General features: G+C 41.7%; 1 protein-coding gene across 1 annotated transcript in view; it reads right to left on the bottom strand.

The window, feature by feature from the left end:
• Positions 1 to 23,029, bottom strand: part of polybromo (protein) — a 740,816-nt gene that overhangs the window by 416,970 nt on the left and 300,817 nt on the right. Inside the window, exon 16 of the mRNA XM_080277986.1 lies at positions 5,093 to 5,286. Coding sequence (XP_080134112.1) covers positions 5,093 to 5,286 — 194 coding nt within the window. The remainder of the gene's footprint in view (positions 1 to 5,092; positions 5,287 to 23,029) is intronic.

Below are 23,029 nucleotides of genomic sequence, written 5' to 3'. Positions count from 1 at the left end.
ATTATGTTGTGTGAGTAGCTGTAGTTTGATATGTTGGTGAGTGCTTGTATGCCTTGTGGTCCAATGTGTTTAAGGTGAATGTTGCTTATGTTGTCTGGTCCACAGGCAGATGAGTGCTTGAGGTTGTTAATGATGTGCTTCGTCTGGTTGTATGTGAAAGGTGCGTAGTCTGGGTCTGTGGGGAACTGTCTCTTACGTCGGAGGATACGTCGGTCTTCGGGATGGGGGTTTACTGTAGATGGCTGACTTGTGAAAAGTGATTGATGAGAGTGTTTGCTTGTTGTTTGTTTGAGGGTACGGTGTCTGTTCTTGTGATGGCAGCGTGTGATTGTGTGGTGTTGCTGTTGGAAAGTGTGATGCTGTTTAGTGTTTTGTAGAGTTTACTGACATTTGTTTTGTGGTCAAGTGTTTGGAAGTAATTTTTCCAGTTTAGTGTTTGCTGTTCTGATATTTTATTGTTTATCTGAGTGTTGAGTTCTTGTATTTGTTGTATGGTGTCTTGTGTATGGGGTGTTGGGGAGTGTCGCAGTGTGTCCCGTTGTCTGATAAGGCCTTGAATTTCTGGTGTAAAGTTGGGGTTGTGTTTCTTTCTGTTGCCTCTAGGGATGTGTCTTTTGTCTGCATTTTGTATGATTGTACTGAAAGTGTTCACAGCAGTGTTGATGTCTGTGATGGGTGTACTGTTTAGTGTTTCGAAATGTTGTTCTGTTTCAGTTACAAAGGCCTCTCAGTTGGCTCTATTATAATTAGTTTATGTGAGTTTGTGGCTAGCTAGGGTGATTCTGGTTTTGGTAATGATGATGATTGGGAGGTGATCAGAACCTAGGGTTTTGAACACTCTCCATGATGTAGTGGGAGCGAGGTTTAGGGAGCAGAAGGTGATGTCTGGAGATGATGGGAGGAAGAGGGCTTGGTGTGGGATATGGGTATGTTGGTCTAGACTGTTTAGTATGAAGAGATGATCTGTCTGGGATTGTAGTACCAGCCCTCTGTCTGTGTCAGGGTTGTTGACATGCCAGGCCGACGACTTGGCATTGAAATCACCACCCAGGATGATGTTGGGTATGTTAGTGATGTGGTATATCCATGGAGAATAATTGTGTGGTACTGTAGGGGACGATTGGGGGGGAATGTATGTGTTAGCGATTGTTATGTGGTGTTTTCTGTGCTCTGTGTAGTTTTGTTTCTTGTAAGATGGCAATGTGTATGTTCTGTTCTTTGATGAATTGTGTGAGTTCATGTATTTTGCTGTTTATGCCATCTATGTTTAACTGAAGGATGTTTATGTTGTGTGTGCGATGTGTGTTGGCTGTTGCAGAACGGGGGGGAGGTGGTGTGGGTGGAGGGAAGGGGTAGGAGGAGGTTGTGATGGAGGTAAGGGTTGAGGTGGATTAGGATGGGTTAAAATGGGAGGAGTTGGGGGACTGGATGGTGCGGGAAGGGTCGGTGGGTTTGGATGTGGAGGTGTGAAGGAAGTAGGAGTAGGATTGGAAGGGGGGTTGATTGTCCTGGTAATGGACATCTGGATAATAAAGGGATTTCTTATATTCCTTCATTAAGTTTACAGAAGGGATGGTAAAATAATGGGCCAGCGCACTGAGTGGTCCTGCCATCTGGTGGGAGTCAGTGACCTTCTCCCAGAAACATGTTTTCAAAGATAAATTTTTCTACGCACTTTCATGTAGTTTCCTCACATCACAAAATTTTTCAAATGCCTTTGACAATCATGCTATTGGTGTGCAAGTAACATTAGAAGAAAAAAAAAAAAAATCATAAAACAGGAATCATCTCCATGGAATTAACTTATACATACAATTTACAATTCAATAAACATCCCATATAACTGGTGTAAGACTATAACATGGTAAATATATGGAGAAATGGTTTCATGCACAAATTTGGCCATATTTTAAAATTCGCTGCCAAAGCAATGTACGATATGTTTTCCTGGTTGCTCTCCACTCAACACCTCTTGTACATCACGTCTCCCACAGCCTACAACGTTTGGCGTCCTTCTTTGATGAAAACCTGGCCCATCCTTTCAATTGTTTCATGAATGGGTGCTGATCTGTGTTGAAAGTTGAATCTGATTTGCAGTCAGCCTCAGTGCAAACAAAGTTCATCACTTTGCTAACTGTTCTTATCGTCAATGCCATGTAACCGAGTCATCCCATCACCGACACACCTCGCCAGTCTCGTGTTTGTTTACAATCGTACGTGTAGCAGAGCCGAGTACAGTGCACCCCAACACAATGCAAATCACCTGCAATATGAGGTCAACCCAGAAAATGCTTATTCTTATTGAATGCGAAATCTGTGAATTGAACTTCCCAACATGCGAATCACAGGTATGATTCCAAAGCAAAAACAGACTTCCCACCGTTACTACGTGCATTGGGCTGGACAATGTGAGTCAGTCAAACGAAGGCAGGAGGCTGGCAATGGGCCAGATTCAATATGGTGGGCAGCTGGCCAGCTATCTGCATGCCATCTACCAACTTTCCTGGGTAAACAGACACTTCTCCTCCATATTGCCGCAAGAACACATATTGTACATCGCATCCTGTGGTCCGTTTTAGCACTGCAGCAGTACCCACCTGTTCATCATGGTCTCAGCTGTCGACTTTGAAGGCTTTATGGCACCTCCAAGAGACCTCAGCAGTGTCAGTGAGAGTGACAACGGAGCCCCCTGCCCCATGGGGAAAGAGTAGATGTCCCGAGTCTCAGATGCCCACCCCCCCCTCCCTTCTTAAGAAGTCCAGAAGTCACTTAAATAAAGGTACGTGGTGCTCTATTTGTTGTTTTATTTATTGGCTCAATTAGAAGTATTATTGGACAAAGTATATATTGGCAGGAAAGAGCAGGCTGGAAGGGGACCCGAAGACAAAGCCCTGGGTGGGCTGTCCACCATATACCATTTTTCCTATACGTTCTTTGATTCAACAATGCAACATTGTAGCGTGCGGGAGTTTCTGCTGCCCATAAACTCACACTGTGTGAGGATGCGCTGTACTGAATGGAAAAGTCAGCGAATTTATCCACATCTTTCATCATTGTTTTTAAGAAATGGAAATCCTATTAGTCTTATTCGAATTATTTACTGTCTTTATACATGCATGAAGGCAATATTTCCACATAAACCCTCTTAGAAATCACCTGATAGAAAGAAGTAGAACATATGTCTGAATACTACTTTTTCCCCAACCCATCTTCATTATAAGGCCATAAATATTGTAGAACCCTTAGTTTTGTTGGTGAAAACCTGATAGCAACATTCAGTTTTAGCTGGCTTTGGGCAGAATAACATCAAATATTGGTAGCTGTAACCCTAACACCCACAAAACATGTATCTGGCAGAAGTTCACAGACTCCCACCAGATGGCAGGACGGACCACTCAGTGCACTGGCCCATTCACCACATGCAGCAAATGATGATCAAACAAGACTCTATTTGAGCCTCTGAATGAGAGTGTGATGCCACGAGCCTAGCCCTTGTAGTCCAATTACATACCTATAGCTTTATTTTTGCTAGGATCAGATGGTTTTACTCTGTTCAACACCCTCACTGAAGGGGATTAAGGACAGCTGTATCATCAGAAGGTTCAGTTTCTGCGTAGGTGAATAAAATCGTCAAGATTAAGAATGGAATTAAATTTGTCATCGGAGTGAAGGAAGTAACTTAACCAAGCTCATTAAGCAGCTTACGTTCTAAGATAACCTGTAACCTTGTTTTTCCCCTACTGTACAAATTATGGTACATCATAAGAAGCAAACAAATACTGGACTTTGCCTCAATCACTAGCTACAATGGTCTACTATCCGCCTGCACCAAGAGTTAGCAAAAAGTGGGCTATGTTTTGCCCTGTCTTGTGACAGTTGGCCATAAAGTGTAGAAACAAATGTCAAGTGGCAATATTTAGTAAACTCTAAATTTCAGAAAACTGAGTCAATGACAAACTTCAAAAAAGCACTGCTCATACTTGGACAGATGATACAAATGTAGATATGAAAGCCAACTCCACTGAGCTCATTAGTAATATAATGAACTGGCTGTGTGTAAGGGATTGCCAAATGGAAGACCAATTTATGAACATGCAAAATAGCCAGTCAAAAGTATTCATTCATGTGTGTGATATTTTTTATCAACCAGTACTTTGGCAACTTGAATGGTAAACTGTCTTGCTAAGTCTCATGGATTTCCCCAGACACACATAATAGTCACCATAGTTACAGTATTTTGGGGGGCCTAGGACTGAGTTAGGCTCTCCAGCTAGGTAGCAGATGACACTCTGAAAGTCCCTCATAAGTAAACACACACACACAAGTATGAAAAGGAAGAATACAGTATTCTTATTTGGAATGGAATGGCACACTGTTGGCAAAGGATTGTCAGTGAGCAGTACACTGCAGTACTTATACTATGTAAAGTCTATTTTTTTTTTTTTTTTTTTTAATAGAACAGAGCAAGGAAAAACAAATGGGAAAAAAAAAAAAATAATCCATACACCAGATTACTGGTGTCCTCTATTCATAAAATGTCTGTAACAGTTAGACTTGAACAGTTGTGGGTTGAAATTTGGAGGAAAACAAGTCTGGGGAAGCGAGTTCCAGAGAGATGCAGTTCGGGGAATGAAAGAATTCTGATAGGCAGAAGTTCTGCAATATGGTTGAGTGACATTCCAGTCATGAGCGCTACTAGATGCCCGTGTAGCACGAGGGAAGGCATGGAGAGGTGGCACCATGGACGCAACTTCGTCTGAGCATTTGCCAAAAAAATATCTGTAAAATAATGCAAGGGAGGCAACATTCCTTCTTACTTGCAGGGGAGGTAGTTTATATGTAATGGCAGGGTTGTTAATGATTCTAACAGCTTTATTCTGAATTTTGTCAAGTTGCCTTAATGCAACCTCTCCACAACCATTCCACAAGGGTGAGCAATATTCAAGCTGTGAGCACACATGACTCTTATAAATTATATCTAAATGCTCATCTGTAAAATACACCAAAAAAGTTCTCATACCTACTCACCTTTCCCCTCGTAAAGCACATCCATTACACCTTCCCTCCAAACATTTTCTCTACAACTACACACCTTATTCTCATGTACTCAGTCTGGAGCGTAATGGAGTCAAGGAAGGTGCGTGAGTCTACTTTGGAGCAACGACGAGCGCGTTCAAAAATGCTGAAGAGGTCCTCCTGGAAGTGGTCAAGACGAGAGTACAGACACTTGTCCAGCCGTCGCTTCATGATGTCAAATGAAAGAGCACGAGTCTTCTTCCCGTCAACCTGTGGATTGGTAATGACATGATAAAGGGCCATATTTTCATCATCTTAGTACTGCAGGCTTTTTACCACCTCTTCAACAGCAATAAATTTTGCACATTACAGGCTCAAATGTACAGAAATGGCAATAATTAGGTGGCTGTGCAGTGCATCCTTGAATGTGAGGCCTGGGAGGGGGGGGCTAGGTTTACGATGGAAGAGTTAAGAGGAAGAATGGGACTGGAGTGTATTGGTGTTGTGGTGAGGTGAGGTTGATTCAGATGGCCAGTGAATGTGGAGACAATGGGGGATGATACCTGGGTGCAGAAAGTGAGAAGTGTGAATGCTGGGGGTAGGGTCGCGAGGAAACCTTAAAAAGACCTGGGTCAAGGTTATAGAGTGTGACCTCAAGGATGAGGGACTGAACAGGGAGATTGCCAGAAATCAAGCAGCATGAAGAACTGTCATTAGGTGACCAAGGCTGATGTATGCAAGCATGTTGGAGCCATTATAAACAAAACAAACTGATTACACTCAACTATTCTCTTGTAATCTGATTAGATCTCTGTAATACTGACATGCATGAGAGAAAGTCAGAAAAAATGTTACAATGAACAAGACATGGAACACATTTATACACAATCACTTTTTTTTTTTCCACAGAGCTATCTTCTACATTGAGGCATTTATCAAGGACTCAAAGCCTTATTGGTAGAAAAATGTGTCCTGCAGATGCAGCCACCATCTGACCTCTTGTTGAATGGCTTCAGTGAACTGACAGCATAGGTTTCAAAGGTGCTTCTTTAAGTTAGGGTGGCAGGGGTCCAATAGTGCCAAATCAGGATTATACACAGGATGAGGCAGAATTTCCCAGTGTCAAGAGTTCATCAACAAGATTGCTTGAGGTGGATGGTCACCCACTTCTCTGTTCATCCATACATTAACCCACCCATTTTTGATTTCACAACACCAATTCTGCATGTTGCACCACAATTAAACCAGAACTACATACTGCTATGAGCTAACGTTGGATTTCTGCTCAGTGGAAGTCATCTTCTCATTGAAAACGAACCACAGATTGCACTTCTTCCTTTGTTCATTTAATGAGTACAGCCACCTTTGCTAAACTGACACTGTCTACACAAATGCTGCCTGTGCAAGCTGATATCCCTGTCATCAGGTGCTGGGATATTGTGCTAACTGACATAAGAGTCACAGAATGCTGTAAGCCTAACTTTCAATGGAATAAAGTGGGGAACCTTACTTTCTGACTTTCTCTAATATGTACAGTGATCTCTTGGTTCTCATGCATAATATGTACAGTACCTTGTGCATAATAACGAAAGTAAAGAACCTCTGGAATTTATCCTAAGTGGTACCAGGCACCCCACTTGTAAACCCAAATTTTCATTTTTACAAGTCAGCCACACTAAATACATACATACTTTTATGGTAAGTATCAGAAACACACACCGGCATGGTGAGGTCAATGGAAATTATAAAAAGACCATAATATGGAAGAAACAAGTACCATATAGAGACCTGAGATGGGCTTGAGGTAAGGAGTTCTGGAGCTAGGGGGTGAAGAGTTAGAGAGCTCCACAACCTGGAATTAACTTCTTGAGTAGGGCCTCATCTTTGAATCCCACAAATCCATCAAAAACCACAGATTCTGCACCAATGCCAGCAGAATTCATAACATTTGTTCAAAAAGAAAAAAAAATATATATATATACAGTATATATATATATATATATAGATAGATAGATATAGATATAGATAGATATATATATATATATGCAGTCAACCCTCTGTCTTTGCGGGGGTTAGGGGCCTGAGACCCCCGCGAAGATCGAAAATCCGCGTAAAATTGGTGCCCCCCTATAAACACCCCTAGCCCCCCATTTCCTTCTTTAATGAAAGAAAACCCCTGTGTACATGTCAATAAACACTTTATTTATAATTAAAGTATGAAAAAAATAGTTTAATTGCGTAGGTGGATGGCTGCTCACACCGCTCGTCACAGCTACACTCTCACCCTCCACCACCGTTACCAGGATTTTCCCTCCCATAACTTGTCCAGCAATTCTACCTTCTCCAGCAGGGTCATTACCTTCTTCTGGCACTTTGGGGTGCCTTCAGGAGATGTCTTGGCTGCTCCCTTAGGGCCCATGGTAGATAAAATGATGGTGTCACGGAGAGATCAGCGAGTACAAGCACACACAAGTGTGGTCACAGTGAGAATGGGTTTCGGGACAATTCGCCGTCAAGTCAATTCGCAGTCACAACAATAACAAGATAATTTGCCGCCAGGACTTTTCGCCATCAGGACGATTCCCCGTTACTTATTTACATACTATAATAGTCTTTTAAATATATGAGTTTTAAAAGTGGTGGTGGTTTATTGTTTTTATAACAAATGTAGTGACACCTGTTGAGGCTCAGCCATATCTTTCCCCACGGTTTGCGTCCACTATGGCCGATCAGAATAACACATTGGATATTGTCATCTGAGATGAATATATACTTGTACCTCTTCAGAGTTGTTTTAAAATATACCCAGGATGTTGTAGTACCAATGAAAATCAATGAAGACAGCTACGGATGATCCTAGAATATAATTCAAAGTCGACTACAGCGAAGTAGAAACACATTAATTATTGGCTAAAAGTGCAACTTATAAATGATATCCAAAGCCTACGCTATTGAATGAACATAGACTTTGATAGCTCCCCCTGAAAATTAGTTATTAAAGTATTAATTATTCAAAAATAAGTATATTTATAGAATGACGGGGAATAGTCCAGGGTGTGAATTGTCATGACGGGGAATCATCCATGTTTTGACGGCGAATTGACTTGATGGCGAATTATCTCGGAACCTGAGAATGAGAGAGCCTGCCGCGAGAGATTTAAAATAATGCGGGGGTGGCACGGGTGGCGCTGCAGGGGGTATGTAGCGTGGGACGTGCGATTTGAATGCGTTTCCATTTTTCTCTGGACTTCAGAAAAGGTGATTTGGTTTCCCTGGTGACAAACTGCGAACAATCGAAACCGCAAACAGAGGAACCGCGAGAACAGAGGGTCGACTGTATATATATACTGTGTGTGTGTGTGTGTGTGTATATATATATATATATATATATATATATATATACTGTATAGATATATATACATATATATATATATACTGTATATATACATATATATATATACATACATATATATATATATATAAATATATATATATATATATATATATATTGGCCTAAAAATGTGCAACAACAGCAGGATTGCAGATTTTCATTTAGCACTGATAACAGAAACCACTATACAGGCACTACTCGTTTTACATTGATTCGGTTTACGATAATACACTACAATGATAACAGAAAAGTTCCATCCCAAAATGCGATTTACGATAAATTTCCCGCTATGATGATTTTGCCATCGGAAAGCACCAGGCACACGCAAGGTGACCGTCGCTTGTCTCAGGCAAGATGGCAGCCACGGCGTGCAGCGCACAGTTATGGTTTAGGTCCGGCCGCCCCATCAAAGCCCTGTCTTTTCAACGTGTTCATGTGTGCCCCCCTGTTATCGTCACCTCTCAGCCAAACATCGTACTACAGTAGACATCGTGTAGCACCAGGCCAACTTTATGCAAGTGTGAATACTCTGCTGTATTGTGTTGTTACAATGATCTACAGTATGTGAGTAACTCTGCCTGTACTGGTGTGATAGTGTTTCTTTTGATGAATTACTGTACAGTACAATGGATTTGTGTGCCCAGTGGTAAGGTCAGTGCCAGTGCAGGCCCCAGTGCTATGGTTGGTGCAGGTATGGGCCCCAGTGCTAAGATTGGTGCAGGTATGGGCCCCAGTGCTAAGGTTGGTGAAGGTATGGGCAGGATCCCCCTTCCCCCTAACCTGTTCCTGTCTGACTCAGAGGCTGACCATCAGTGCCTGTAAGCACAGGCTGTCCCACAGCCTCTGGGGGGACGACTTGGACCAACACAAGAAGGAATGAAGGTGGGTTGTCATTTATGGTTCAGTCTTTGTTAGGTGACTTTGGGAAGTTGAGTTGACATAGCCTCCCTTTTATAATGTGTTTCAATCTCCCGATTTACGATAAAATCGGTATACAATAAGGTATGACCTGACGTAACCCCATCGTAAAACGAGTAGTGACCGTAACCAAGTGCGTGATAATGAAGGGATCACTGTATTATAACCAGCCTCTACACACCTGATGGAGGGGGGGAAGGGGGGCTCTGTTATGCACATTCAAGTTGTATTTAATGATTCCTGAAGGGCAAAAGATATGCAGGGCAGGGGAACACCACACTCTGTCACTAGAGAAGTGACCAACCCCCAACCAATGTTTCACACAGGTATGGGTGTGGAAGGGTTTTAAAGTTTGGTCAGATGTGCACTTGGAAACTGCGGTAGTAAGAAAGTCTGTATATATCACTGAGGAAACTGTGACAGGGTGTAAACATGTGAAATCCAGGGTTGTGGAGTCAGAGTTGTGGAGCTGTCTGTCTTTGGTTGGAGTCAGAGTCAGAGTCAGCAAATTTCCCATGATTCAGACTCCGAGTTTCGTAAGTCCACACATGCTAATAAAATTTGAGGCAATAATATGCTTAAGTACATTACAGTAATTCTGAGGTACAGTTATTCACATTTTGCAAAAACCTTGGTACTTTGCTGCAAAATATCATTAGCTTGTAGAAACTTCATTTTAGCTTACTAATTCCTTTATTTTCATTATTCAATAACCTACGAAAACATGTTCTTGAGGTAGTGTGGATACCTCTTGCATAAACTTTTGCTTTTATTCCCCATCTCTGCCCAACAGAATATAGGCTGTCCTCAGCTTACGAAAATAATTGGTTCTTAAAGGTCTTTTGTAAGTCAATTTTTTTGTAACTCTCTCTCTCTCTCTTTCTCCTCTCCAACCCAACCCTAATCCCATAATTACTAATGACATAAAGTTCTTTCTCTCTACCCCCATCTTCTTTATACTCCATACCTACTTCAGTGCTATGCCCCCCAATCCACTCTCTCTCTCTCTCTCTCTCTCCAACCCAACCCTAATCCCATAAGGTCACAAAGTTCTTTCCCACTACCCCATTGCCTTTCTCCTCCACACCTACTTCTGTGCTATCCTCTCTCTCTCTCTCTCTCTCTCTATCACCCAGATTAGAGCCTATTTTTGTCTCCACTCCTCCACTTATCCCCTACCCTTTCCTGAACTCCAATTATCACCTCACCTCCTTGTCAGTGTCTTCACCTGACCCAATCCTTCCTTGCTATACTGACCCCCCCCTCAAACACACACACACACACACGAGCTTAGCTCAATTTCTGTATACTACAAATAAGTAAATACAGACACACACACACACACACACATATTTTTTCGAATCTGTTGATTTTTATTAAGGTGCTCCTTCATGAGCAGGGGTCTCACTGTAGTCAGTTTTATACACTCCCATTATGTCTATACTGAGTAGGGTTGCCACCTCCAATTAAGGAAAAAAAGGAACACCTTACCACTGGAGTTGGAGAGGTTGGTTTTACATGTACAGTATGTTTATTTATCTATCAATTGCCAGATGCCTTAATCCCATATGGGGTGGCCACAAACAAATCACCTCCAAGTCACCCTGTCCCCCGCCATTTCACTGCCCTGCTTCCAACTCACACCCCCCTCTCTCATATACCTCTCCACTCCATCCCTCCATCTCATCCTCGGCCTCCCCCTCCCTCTCCCCCCTCCACCTCACTAACATACACTCTCCTTGTCAGTCTCACTCTCCATCCTCTCCACATGGCCAACCCACCTCAGTGTGTGCAAATCATCCACCCACTTAGTGTAGTGGTACTCTGTGTGTGTGTGTGTGTGTTCTTTTTTTTTTTTTTTTTTTTTTTTTTTTTAATGCGAGGAAGAAGGAACCAAAGGCCATGGCCCGCAGTAACAGTTCCTTCCAAGAGAAAAACAAAATACAATAGAGAGCCAAATTCAAGACACCTAATTGTATCTTTACGGGAATGAGTCATGCTCGTACTGTCCAGTGTCTTAAACCATATTTATCGTACATATCCTTAAATTTGTGAATTGTTTTGAAACAAACTATTTCATTCGGTAGTGCATTCCATTGATCAATTGCTCTGTTTGGGAAACTGAATTTCCTTACGTCTTTATCACCTCTCTTCTTATGCAGTGTTTTGCAGTGTCCTCTTGCTGATGCTTCTCCATATGTTAAGTAATCATTTATGTCTATTTTCTCCTTCCCTGATATGCATTTATATAGCATTATCATGTCACCTCTTTTCCTTCTCTCCTGTAGTGTTGGTAGATTCAGTTTATTTAGTCTTTCTTCGTAGCTTAGGTCCCTTAAGCTTGGTATCAATCTTGTAGTGGCCTTTTGAACTTTTTCAATCTTGTCTATGTGTTTTTTGAGATGAGGACTCCAGACTACTGATGCATATTCCAGGGTTGGTCTAATCAATGATGTTATTATCCTTCTTAGCATGTCTACATTTATGTATGTGAATGCTATTCTCATATTTGCAAGCAGAGTATACATGTTCCGTACCATCTCCCTGATGTGGTCAGCCAGAGATAGTCTGTTATTGATAATCACACCTAGGTCCTTCTCTCTTTCTGATGTGTGTAGGGTTTTATATCCTAACTTATAATCCCAATCAGGTCTTTTTCCACTTTTACCAAACTTGATTACATGACACTTGTCCACATTGAATTCTATTTGCCATGTATTACTCCATTCATGAAGTTTATTTAATTCTTCTTGTAGCTCTTTACAAGAGTCTGTATTAGTAATTCTCCTTTGTATTTTTGCATCATCTGCAAACATATTCAGATAGCTCTCATTTCCAGTGTTACTGTTTATATCATTTATATACACTAAAAACATGATTGGTGCCAGCACTGAACCCTGTGGTACTCCACTAGTCACTTCTTTCCATGATGAGTAGTTTCCTCTTAGTACTGTTCTCATTTCTCTTTTTATGAGAAAATCTTGCATCCAACAAAACAGTTTGCCTCGAATTCCTCCTTGATGGTACAGTTTCCATAAAGGTCTTTGGTGTGGTACTGTGTCAAAAGCTTTCTTGAAATCTAAATAGATACTGTCCACCCATCCTTCTCTTTCCTGTACTGTGCTTGTTACTCTGTCATAGTACCTCAACAGGTTAGTAACACATGATCTTCCTTTTCTGAAACCAAACTGTCTTTCTGTTATCATACTGTGTTCTTCTAGATGATTTACCCAAGCTTTTCTTATAAGCTTTTCTAATACCTTGCTTACAACGCTGGTCAGTGATACTGGTCAGTAGTTGAGTGGATTTTGTCTATTCCCTTTCTTGAATAAGTTGACAATATTTGCTTTCTTCCAAATATCAGGTAGTTTACCTTGACTCAAGGATTTCTTGAAAATTAAAAATAATGGTTTACTTAACTCCTTTGCACATTCTCGTAGTACCCAACATGAAATTTCATCAGGACCACTTGCTTTTCCTCTGTCTAATTTACTTAACTCCTCCTGAATTACATTTTCTGCTATTTGTATATCTGATAGTATGTGTGGACATGCATGTTCCACATAGTCCTTCTCAAAATTTTTTTCTTCCGTAAAAAACTAATTGAAAATTCTTATTTAGTGCTTCACAAATATCTTTCTCTTGTGTATAAGTGATTCCCTCGTCTGTAATGGATTGTATTATATCTTTTACTTTGGTTTTGCTTCTGATGTAGCTGTAAAACAGCTTTGGTTGATCACTACTTTTGTTTATTATATCCTCCTCAAACTGTTTTTGGGCTTCCCTCCTTATTCTTGTATAATCGTTTCTTGCCTGTTTGTAATTATTATACGCCCTTTCACTATTGCGTCTTCTGTATCTATTCCACAACAAATCTCTTCTTTCTTTTGATTTTTTACATTCTGTATTGAACCATTTCTGTATTTTCTTATCTGCTTCTTTGTGCTGTGGGATGTACTTCTGGACTCCTATTTCATAAAATTCACAGAATTTTTTATATACAGCATTTAAATCTTGTCCTCTAAGCTCATTTTCCCAATCAACCTCTAAGAAATACTTCTTTAGTTCTTGATAATTTCCCTTTGTATAGTTTAGGCTCTTTTTGTAACTTTCATTGCTGTTAATTATGTCATATGCTATCCTGAAGTTGTAATTTAGTACTGCATGATCGCTTTTGTTGAGTGGAGGGTGATATATTAAACTGTCAATATCATTTGCTTGCCTACTAAATATTAGATCTAGCACTGAAGGTACATCGAGTCCTCTTTTTCTGGTGGTTTCCCTCACATGTTGCGTTAGAAAAAACTCTTGCACGAGATCCACGAGCTTTTGGTCCCAACAGTTTTCTTGGCTAATTATATCTAGAGTATTCCAATTTATATTTGTATTAAAATCTCCAGTTAGTATAATTTTTTCCTATTTCTCTTCCAATTTATGTAGTAATGATCTTAAACTCTGAATTGTACTCTCTGCCAGGTCCTCATAACCATCTCTTTCCCATGTGTTTGATCTGGGTGGCATGTACAAATTGGCTACAATTACTTTCCCTTCAGATGTGTTGATCTCTACTGCAATCAGTTCTACTTGTGATGGTATATCTAGTTTTATTTCATTGACTTCTAGATTTTTCTTAGTTAATTTTATAATTCCTCCATTTTTTACATTTCTGTCTCTTCTCCACATATTGTATTCATCTAAGTTTAATATGTCACTGGACATCCTTGGTATTAATTTTGTTTCAGTTAGGCATATTATTTGTGGTTCATTTTCTCTGACATAATCATTCATCTCTAGTAATTTAGATACCATTCCATCCACATTGGAGTACATCAACTTTATCATCTTGTTTATAAACTTGTCATGACATGGTTCTACTACCTTCCTCCTTTTTCTTCCATCCTGTTTGTGTACCACTTTCGTACCTGCAATCCTATTACTTTGTAAAAAAAAATTCTTTTTCTCCTCTTCTGATCTTCCCTCTTTTTTGTTTTTGCTTCCTCCCTTTTCTCTTTCAGTAATTCCAGTTCCTCTTGTGTTAGGCATCTTTTTATCCATACATTTTTGAACTCCTCTTTTTCCATAAGATTCGTTGCATTTTTTAGTATCTCCTCCACAGTGTTTACACTCTGGAAAGTCACCTTTAGAGGTCATGTCCTGCTTTTCTCATATTTCCCTAACCTTTTGTGTTCCTCTATGTCTTTACTACAGATTTCCTCTGATACTTCTTTCAGTAAGCTCATTACATTTGCCATCTCCTTTTTGTCTCTTGTGATCTTGTTTTTTACTTCTTCCTCTTCGATACCAGTGATTACTATAGATTTGTTTATATCTACTGAATCTCTGACTAACTTTGGATTGTTTTGGATTTTTCTTTTCACTTCCTGTTTAAAGCTTTTTCCTCCACCCTTGTTTCTAAGTCTTTCTTTACTTGTGTGTGTGTGTGTGTGTGTGTGTGTGTGTGTTTTGGGGGGAGGGGGGGGTTGCTCTACACTGAGTGGAAAGGCAAACGATTTCCAGTAAACCAGGAGAACATTTACAGCGCTGCGTGGTAACCTTAAAACCAACCAACACGTGTTCCCTACGTGACAACAAGTGAGTTGGCGGAGGGTTAGTGCCCCTTCCCGGAAAATACCTAAAAAGGCGAACAAGAAGCCTCGGACCAGGACTGACCAAAGGGCGATGACTAAGGACCGAACAAAGGAAAGGGTATGGATAGCTACATGGAATGTAAGGGGTGCAAATGATGGAGTGAAAAGAAAGAGAGATTGGCCAGATGCTCGACAGTGCAAAAGTGGATATATGTGGCTTAACTAAAACTAAATGGAGAGGTGAGAGTGTGAGAAAATGGGTGTGGATGAGGTATATGCGTGGGAGTAGGTGAGAATGAGAGAACAAAGGAAGGAGTGTATTGTTGTGAGTAACATGTGGAAGGAGAATATAAGAGAGTATGGATCAGTTGGCTCAAGGACTGTGCGGGTAAGATTGAAAGTTGGACTACAAATGCGGGTGACTGTGTGTGTGTGTATGCGCCAATGCAAGATTATGCAAACAGAGCAAGAGAAGAGTTCTGGACAAGTGTGCATGGAAAAATTTGAAAGGAATGAGAGAATGTTTTTGATTGGAGATACAAATGGAAAAGTAGGGAATATGGAGTAGTTGGCAAGTGGGATATGCCTGCAGAGATGGATGAGAATGGCAGTGCTTTAGTGGACATTTGTGCCAGGAGGGGGTTGGTGATACCTAATACCCTCTTCAGGCACAAAATGATCCATACTTATACGCTGTGAGTGATGAGAAGGGTGGGTGGTGAACTGAATGAATGGAAGGAAATGACTGATCATGTTTGTGTATGGATGAAAGGATGAGGTGCGTAATGGATGCAAGAGTATACAGAAGTTGGGGGATTGGACTTTCTGACCACCAATTGGTGGTGATCAGAATCAAAGTCCAAATGAAATGGAGGAACAGAAGAAGGGAAAGACAGGAGGAAGTAGTATATACTGTGCAAGGAAGGTGGTAAGGTTACAATATGATGGAAAATAGGCATAATATAAAAGTGGAGTGGAGAAGCGAAGCAACTGGGTAAATATGGATTGAAGCAAATGGAGGACGTGGAAGGTGTGTGCAAGATATTCACAGAAGAAATCTGTGCAGCATCTGAGGTGGTGTGTGGGGTGAAGAGAAGACGAAAGGGGGTGCATGGAACAGCATGGTGGAATGAAGAGGTGAGAGACGGTGTGGCACAAAGAAAGAAAGCATAAAGTGAGTGGATGAGAAACAGGGGCATGGAAGAAGCTGAGAGACGGAAGAAAGAGTTATATGTAGAGACGAAGAGAGAAACAAAAAGATTAGTAAGAGAGAGTAAGAAGAGAGTGGATGAGGAATTTGGAAGGAACTTGAGTGTAAAGTGGAGGGAATGTAAGAAAATGTTATGGAAAGAGGTAAAGAGAGACAGGGTGCCAAAGAAGTTAGCTAGGGAGTGACAGATAAAAATGGTAGATTACTAGTGGAGAAGGGAGAAAAAGTGAGCAGATGGAGAGAACACTTTAAGGAATTGCTGAACATAGAGAATGAAAGTAATGCCAGTATAAGTGGCTGAGGAATGGCTGGGAGAAGGAAGGATGTGAGGAGAAAGGAAGAAATCAGTAGGATGGATGTCGTGGAAGCAATGAAGAAAGTCAAAATGGGGAAAGCCCCAGGAATTGATGGAGTGTGTGGTGAAATGCTGAAGCATGGGGGAGAGAGAGTAGTAGAATGGATGTGGAAGATGTGTAGATTAGCTTGGGAGGAAGGCAGAGTCCCGGAGGATTGGAAGTCACGTATCATTATTCCCCTGTACAAAGGAAATGAGGAAGAAGAAGTGTGTGGTAATCACAGGGGCATTTGTCTTCTTAGTGTAAAAGGAAAAGTATACAGTAGGACACTTATTGACAGAGTTAGGGAAATAACTGAGGAATTAGTTGGAGAAGAACAGGGAGGTTTTACGAAGGGAAGAGGCTGTGTAGATCAGATATTCATTCTTTTATCTTTAGTGCAAAAGTTTCTAAAGAAGAGAAAGAAGTTGAATGCAGCCTTCATGGATCTGGAGAAAGCATAAGACGGGGTGGATAGACAAGACTGTGGAAAGTATTAAGAATATATGGAGAAGATGGGAAGCTGCTGAAGGCTGTGAAGAGAATGTATGAGGGTGCCAAGGCTGCAGTGTGTGTGGATAGTGAACTGAGTGAATTTTTCTGTTTGAAGGTTGGATTGAAACAAGAATGTGTCACGTCTCCATGGTTGTTCAATCTGCATATGGATGGGGTTATAAAAGAGATACAAGGTAGAGCAGTGGATGTTGGAGTGTACCTAATGAGACAGGGCAGTGTTTGGAAACTCCCTGTACTGTTGTTTGTAGATGATACTGTGCTGTTAAGTGAAGACGAAGGGGAGCTGCAAGGCTTGGTGGATGAGTCTGGCAAAGTGTGTAAGAAACAGAGTCTAGAGGTGAATGTAGGGAAGAGTAAAGGTATGGTCTTTGAGAGAAGTGAAGTCAGCAAATGTACAGTGAAGATGGATGAGGAGGAAATGGAAAATGAGAGTGCATTTAAGTAATTGGGTAGTGTGATGATTAAGGATGGAAGTTTAGAGGGTGAAGCGCTTGATAGGGTACAACAAGGAAGAAAGGTTGCCAGTTCCTTGAAAGGCCTGTGCTAGACGGTACAGGGCACTGCGGTTCCCAGGCTGCCGCTTCCACCCAATAAAGAGGGTCCCAAACTAGGAAGTAGCGCCCCAGGAGGCTGCCCTATCAACGGGTGTATAATGGCAGGATAGTTGCAGTGCCAAGGCGCGCTTGGAGGGTGTCCCTGCAGCTGTCCTGGCAGGGTGCCCTGAGGCCACTACCACAGCTGCTGGTGGACTGGGGGTCCAAGATTCGTTGCCTGGACCTGGGACTGTGCAATGAGTGGGGCCTATGATATGTCTATCCCCCTTTATTAATCCTGACTATAAGAGAACACAAGAATAAGTTTCAAAGCAAGCCTGAGGACAGAAAATCACCAAGGAGGATGAGGGTGGGTTCATGGAATGAGGGAAGTTTGATAGGAAGAGCGGGGGAAGTCGTTGAGGCATTCAGTAGGAGGTGGGTGGATGCGGCGTGTTTGCAGGAAGTCCAGTACAGGGGTGGATCAGCCAGAAAGATTGTTGGGAGGGACTGTTGCTATAAGTTGTTTTGGCAGGGGGGGGGGGACAGACGGATATGGGGGTGTTGGTGTGATGGTTGCGGAGAAATAAGTGGATCATGTTATGTTATAGGAGTAAACGAAAGGATATTGGTAGTGAAAATTCTATTCAGTAGAAGGATAGCTGCAGTTATATCGGCATATGCTCCACAGGCAGGATTGGATGATGTAGAGAAAGATAGATTTTGGGATGATTTAATATGTGTAGTAGGTGGTATGTGGCATGATGAGATAGTGGTTTTGGGAGGGGACTTAATTGGTCATGTAGATGAAGCAGCACAAGATTATGAAGGAGTACATGGGGGATGTGCGTATGGTAAAATGAATGCGGAAGGGGAAAGGATACTCAAGTTTGGGGAGGCAACGGACATGATTGTGTGCAACATATATTTTAGGAAAAGAGAGAGTAGGTTCATTATGTATGAGTCTGGAGGAAATAGCAGTCAGATAGATTATTTTCTATTTAGGAGGGCTGATACGAGGTTAGTGAGGGATGTTAAAGTTATAGGAAGTGAGAAGTGTGTGCAGCAGCACAAACTATTGATTTGTGATATGGTGCTTAAAGAATGAGTGATGAAAAAGAGGGCTTATGTACCCAGAAGGAAAGCATGGAAGCTGAAAAATCAAGTATACTCTGTTCCATATAAAGTGGCGGAGAAGCTACGCCCAAGTCCTAGATGAAGGCAGGTGACCGTACAAAGGGATAAAAGTGACCTCACCTGACTCTTTCTCCAGCCTACTCTCCTGGGGTGGAGAAAGAGAGAGAGAGAGATTTGAACTGTTTACTGTCTAATCTTCAAATATAGCAATAATATTTTTTCTGACCTAATATTAATTAATCCTACATCCAATCCAAGCATGAATTTGTGTAATATGAAGGCATTATTACGAGTTCTATCCCGAGTTGCAAACCTAAGAAAATCACCAATTCATCGCGAAATGGTGAAACGTTATAAGTATTAAAATATCAGTCATATGATTTGCTGAAAATAACTTCTATCAAGCTAGAGTTTTATATAAAAAAATGGTGAAATGCACAGTACCCTCTCTCTCTCTCCCTTCTAGTGTGTGTGTGTGTGTGTGTGTGTGTGTGTGTGTGTGTGTGTGTGTGTGTGTGTGTGTGTGTGTGTGATGAATAGGAAAAGGGAAAGTTTCTCCCTCTACCTCCCCACCCTCTCTCTCTGTTCTTTCCTCCTTCCCTCCCCCCCCTCCCTCTCTCTCTCTCTCTCGTATAATATTAAACAATGCATATATATAGCTTATATTTACAACTCTCATTTACACTAAGTATACACAAGACACCTCACACAACACTTGTTTATTCATCTTCGTCGCTGCTGGACTTGTTTGATATATTGATAACAAAATTTTCTACCATGTGGTTTACAGCAATGTCATTTCTCAAAAATTCTTCTTCTATTTTTTTTGTATGTGCCACACATTTCTGCCAGTTTTCTGCTGTTATTTATCTAAAGCATTTCTCGTCAACTCTTCAATCACTCATAATTTTTAAGAAGAATTTTGAGTTTCTCTTCCTCACATCATCTTTGACCTGAGCCCAAATCAGCTCTATGGGGTTGAGCTGGTAATGATAGGGAGGAAGCCGCGGCACCTGGTGACCATGATTATTGACGATTTCATCAATTTCAAACAATTACTTTTTTTTTTTTTTTTTTTTTTTTTTAGCTGCTCAGCCTTAGTGTGCAGAGGGTTATGAGAGAGGTTGTTATCAAGAAGCCACTTTATAATTTCTTGTTTTCGTAAGCTCTGTGTTGGTGCTTTATTTATGATTTTGCAGTGGTATGATGCGTTGTCCATTATTATAAGTGCATGGGGGATGTGCATTTGGTCTAAGGAATGCAGAAGGGGAAAAGATACTCGAGTTTGGGGAGGCAACGGACATGATTGTGTGCAACACATATTTTAGGAAAAGAGACAGTAGGTTAATTACGTATGAGCCTGGGGGAAATAGCAGTCAGATAGATTATTCTCTGGTTAGGAGGGCTGATAGGAGGTTAGTGAGGGATGTTAAAGTTATAGGAAGTGAGGAGTGTGTGCAGCAGCACAAACTATTGATTTGTGATATGGTGCTTAAAGAATAAGTGATGAAAAAGAGGACTTATGTACCTAGGAAGAAAATATGGAAGCTGAAAAACCAAGTAGTAAGGGATGCCTTCTATAGCGAGTTGAGGAGAGTGGTGGCTGAACAGGGAGCTGTAGACAGAGGCGTTAATGAACAGTACAGAGCCCTCAAGAACAATTTCTTGAGAGTTACTGATGTAACATGCGGCTGGACAAGATGACCACCAAGACATAAAGTAACTTGGTGGTGGGATGAGGGTGTAGAAGCTGCAGTTAAGGAGAAAAGAAGGCTTTTCCGGGAATGGAAGAAGGGTGGTAGCAAAGAGGAATATTTGGCTGCCAAGCGTAGGGCTAGGAGAGAGGTATACAGGGCAAAGTCTGAGTCACAGAGACAATTACTTGATAACCTAAATCATGGGGAAAGGAAAAATATATTTAGGGTGGCAGGTAAGGTGAAGAGGGATAATCGGGATATCATAGGTGAGCAGTGTGTGAAGAATGATGAAGGAAGGGTAGTGGTGAACAGTGAAGATATTAAAGAGGCATGGAGAGAGCATTATAACCGGTTGTTGAATGAGGAGTTTGACTGGGACAAGGAAGGTTTGGAGCCAGCAGATCCAGTGTCTGGCCCTTGGCCATTGATTGATACTGCTACTGTGAGTGAGGCAATAGGCAGGATGAGGGTGGGGAAGGCAGCAGGTGTGTCTGGGTTGACTGCCGAAATGTTGAAGGCCCCAGGCGATATAGGAGTGAGTTTAGTCACTGAGCTGATAAATAGGATTATTTATGAGTGTGTTGTCCCAGATGATTGGCTGAAGAGTGTAATTGTAAATGTGTATAAAGGGAAGGGTGATGCCCTGGAAAGAGGAAATTATAGAGGAATAAAGCTTTTAGATCAGATAATGAAGGTAATGGAGAGAGTTTTAGAAGGTATGATTAGAGAAAGAGTGAATATTGATGAGATGCAGTTTGGGTTCATGCCAGGTAGGGGGACCACTGATGCCATATTCATTGTTCGACAGCTTCAGGAAAAATATATTGGTAGGAGAAGGGATCTTTATTTTGTTTTTGTTGATTTGGAAAAGGCCTTTGACAGAGTCCCTCGAGAGGTGGTGAAGTGGCCAATGAGAAAGCTTGGCTTGGAGGAGTGGCTGGTTAGGGTGGTTATGGTCATGTATGTTGGTGCTCACACCCAGGTGAGAGTGAATGGAGTTTTGAGTGATGAGTTTTCCGTGAATCCTGGTGTGTATCAGGGGTCAGTCTTGAGTCCCATGTTGTTTATCATGGTACTTGAAGCCCTTTCACGTGACTTTAGAAACAGACTCCCGTGGGAGTTGTATGCTAATGATTTGGTGTTGATTGCAGAGAATGAAAGGGAGGCAGAGGAAAGGTTTAGGAAGTGAAGAGATGGTATGGGGCAAACTGGTTTAAGGGTAAATGCAGATAAAACAAAAGTGATGATATCCAGGGTTGGTGGAGGTACTGTCAAAGACGAGGGAGAGTGGCCATGTGCAGTTTGCCACAAGGGCGTGGGAAGTAATTCCATCTTGTGCGGTGTGTGTGATAAATGGGTGCAAAAGAGATGTAGTGGTATCAGAGGTAGACTGCGAGATAATGCTGATTTTATGTGTACGGCGTGCCGGGGTGAGCAGGTGGAGATCGTCAGACGTGAAAGGATTGAACTTGCTGGTGAATCTCTTGAGTGTGGAAGAGTTTTGTTATTTGGGAGACATGTTGTGTGCTTGAGGTGGGGCTGGAGCTAGCTCTGTGGCTAGGGTGAGAAGTGGTTGGAAGAAGTTCAGGGAGCTCTTGCCTCTCCTGACATTGAGAGAGCTCTCCCTGCGTGCTAAGGGGTCTTTGTATGCAGCATGTGTTAGGAGTGTAATGCTGTATGGCAGTGAGACCTGGGCAGTGAAGGAGGAAGACATTCGCCAGCTCAGAAGTACAGAAATGACAATGATTAGATGGATGTGCAGTGCGTCCCTGCGTCCAAGGCCTGGAGGGGCTGGGTTTACAATGGAAGAGTTGAGAGGTAGGATGGGACTGGAGTGTATTGGTGTTGTGATGAGGAGAGGTAGATTGAGGTGGTTTGGACATGTGGAGAGGATGGGGGATGATAATTGGGTGAGGAAGGTGAGAAGTGTTAATTTTGGGGGTGGGGTTATGAGGGGTAGAACGAGAAAGACATGGGACGAGGTCATTAAGTGTGACCTTAGGATTAAGGGACTGAACAGGGAGGCTGCAGTGGATCGTTCAGCTTGGAGAGCCGCCATTAGGTGACCAAGGCCGACACATGCAAGCATGTTGGAGCCTTTAAAAACGAAACGAAACGAAACGACCTGGGCGGTATGTTGAGAAGCATCATCAAGGGTGTTCCAGGAAATGCTGCATGTGACCTCAGGGCAAAAGCTCCACCCATCTTGACCTGAGGCCAAACGCACACCTGAACCAGTACGGGTCAGCAGGTGCTCCACTCATGCATTCCCTCCTTCCTCTTCTTTGTTACCATTCATCTCAAGCTATACTCACCCAAGAGTCCCAGCATGTTCCACATATTTTCATAAGAACAGTCGATAGAGAATATACCATATATGTGTGTGTGTGTGTGTGTGTGTGTGTGTATTTACGTATTTGTAGTATACAGGAATTGAGCAATGCTCGTGTTGTCCTGTCTCCATATCCACATTTATCAAGTCTACCTTTACACACATGAATGTTTTTCTCATGCACCAACTCTTTGTCTAAGTCGTTCCAAATATTTAAGTATTTACCTAATATACCTAATTGTGATATACACAGAATGTACTATGCTCATGGGTTTCCGTCGCTGTTTCTCGGTAAGTCGAATTTTGCTTTAAACTCGTTTAAGTTTTTAGACTGGACGATCTCTTTGTCCAGGCTA

This window comes from Coenobita brevimanus, chromosome 71 (assembly GCF_032717465.1).
Source record: "Coenobita brevimanus isolate Jiangsu-jjx chromosome 71, ASM3271746v2, whole genome shotgun sequence".
NCBI classification, from domain to species: domain Eukaryota; kingdom Metazoa; phylum Arthropoda; class Malacostraca; order Decapoda; family Coenobitidae; genus Coenobita; species Coenobita brevimanus.
The sequence above is the reverse complement of the archived record's forward strand: the minus strand, read 5'-3'. Positions and strand labels throughout refer to the sequence as shown.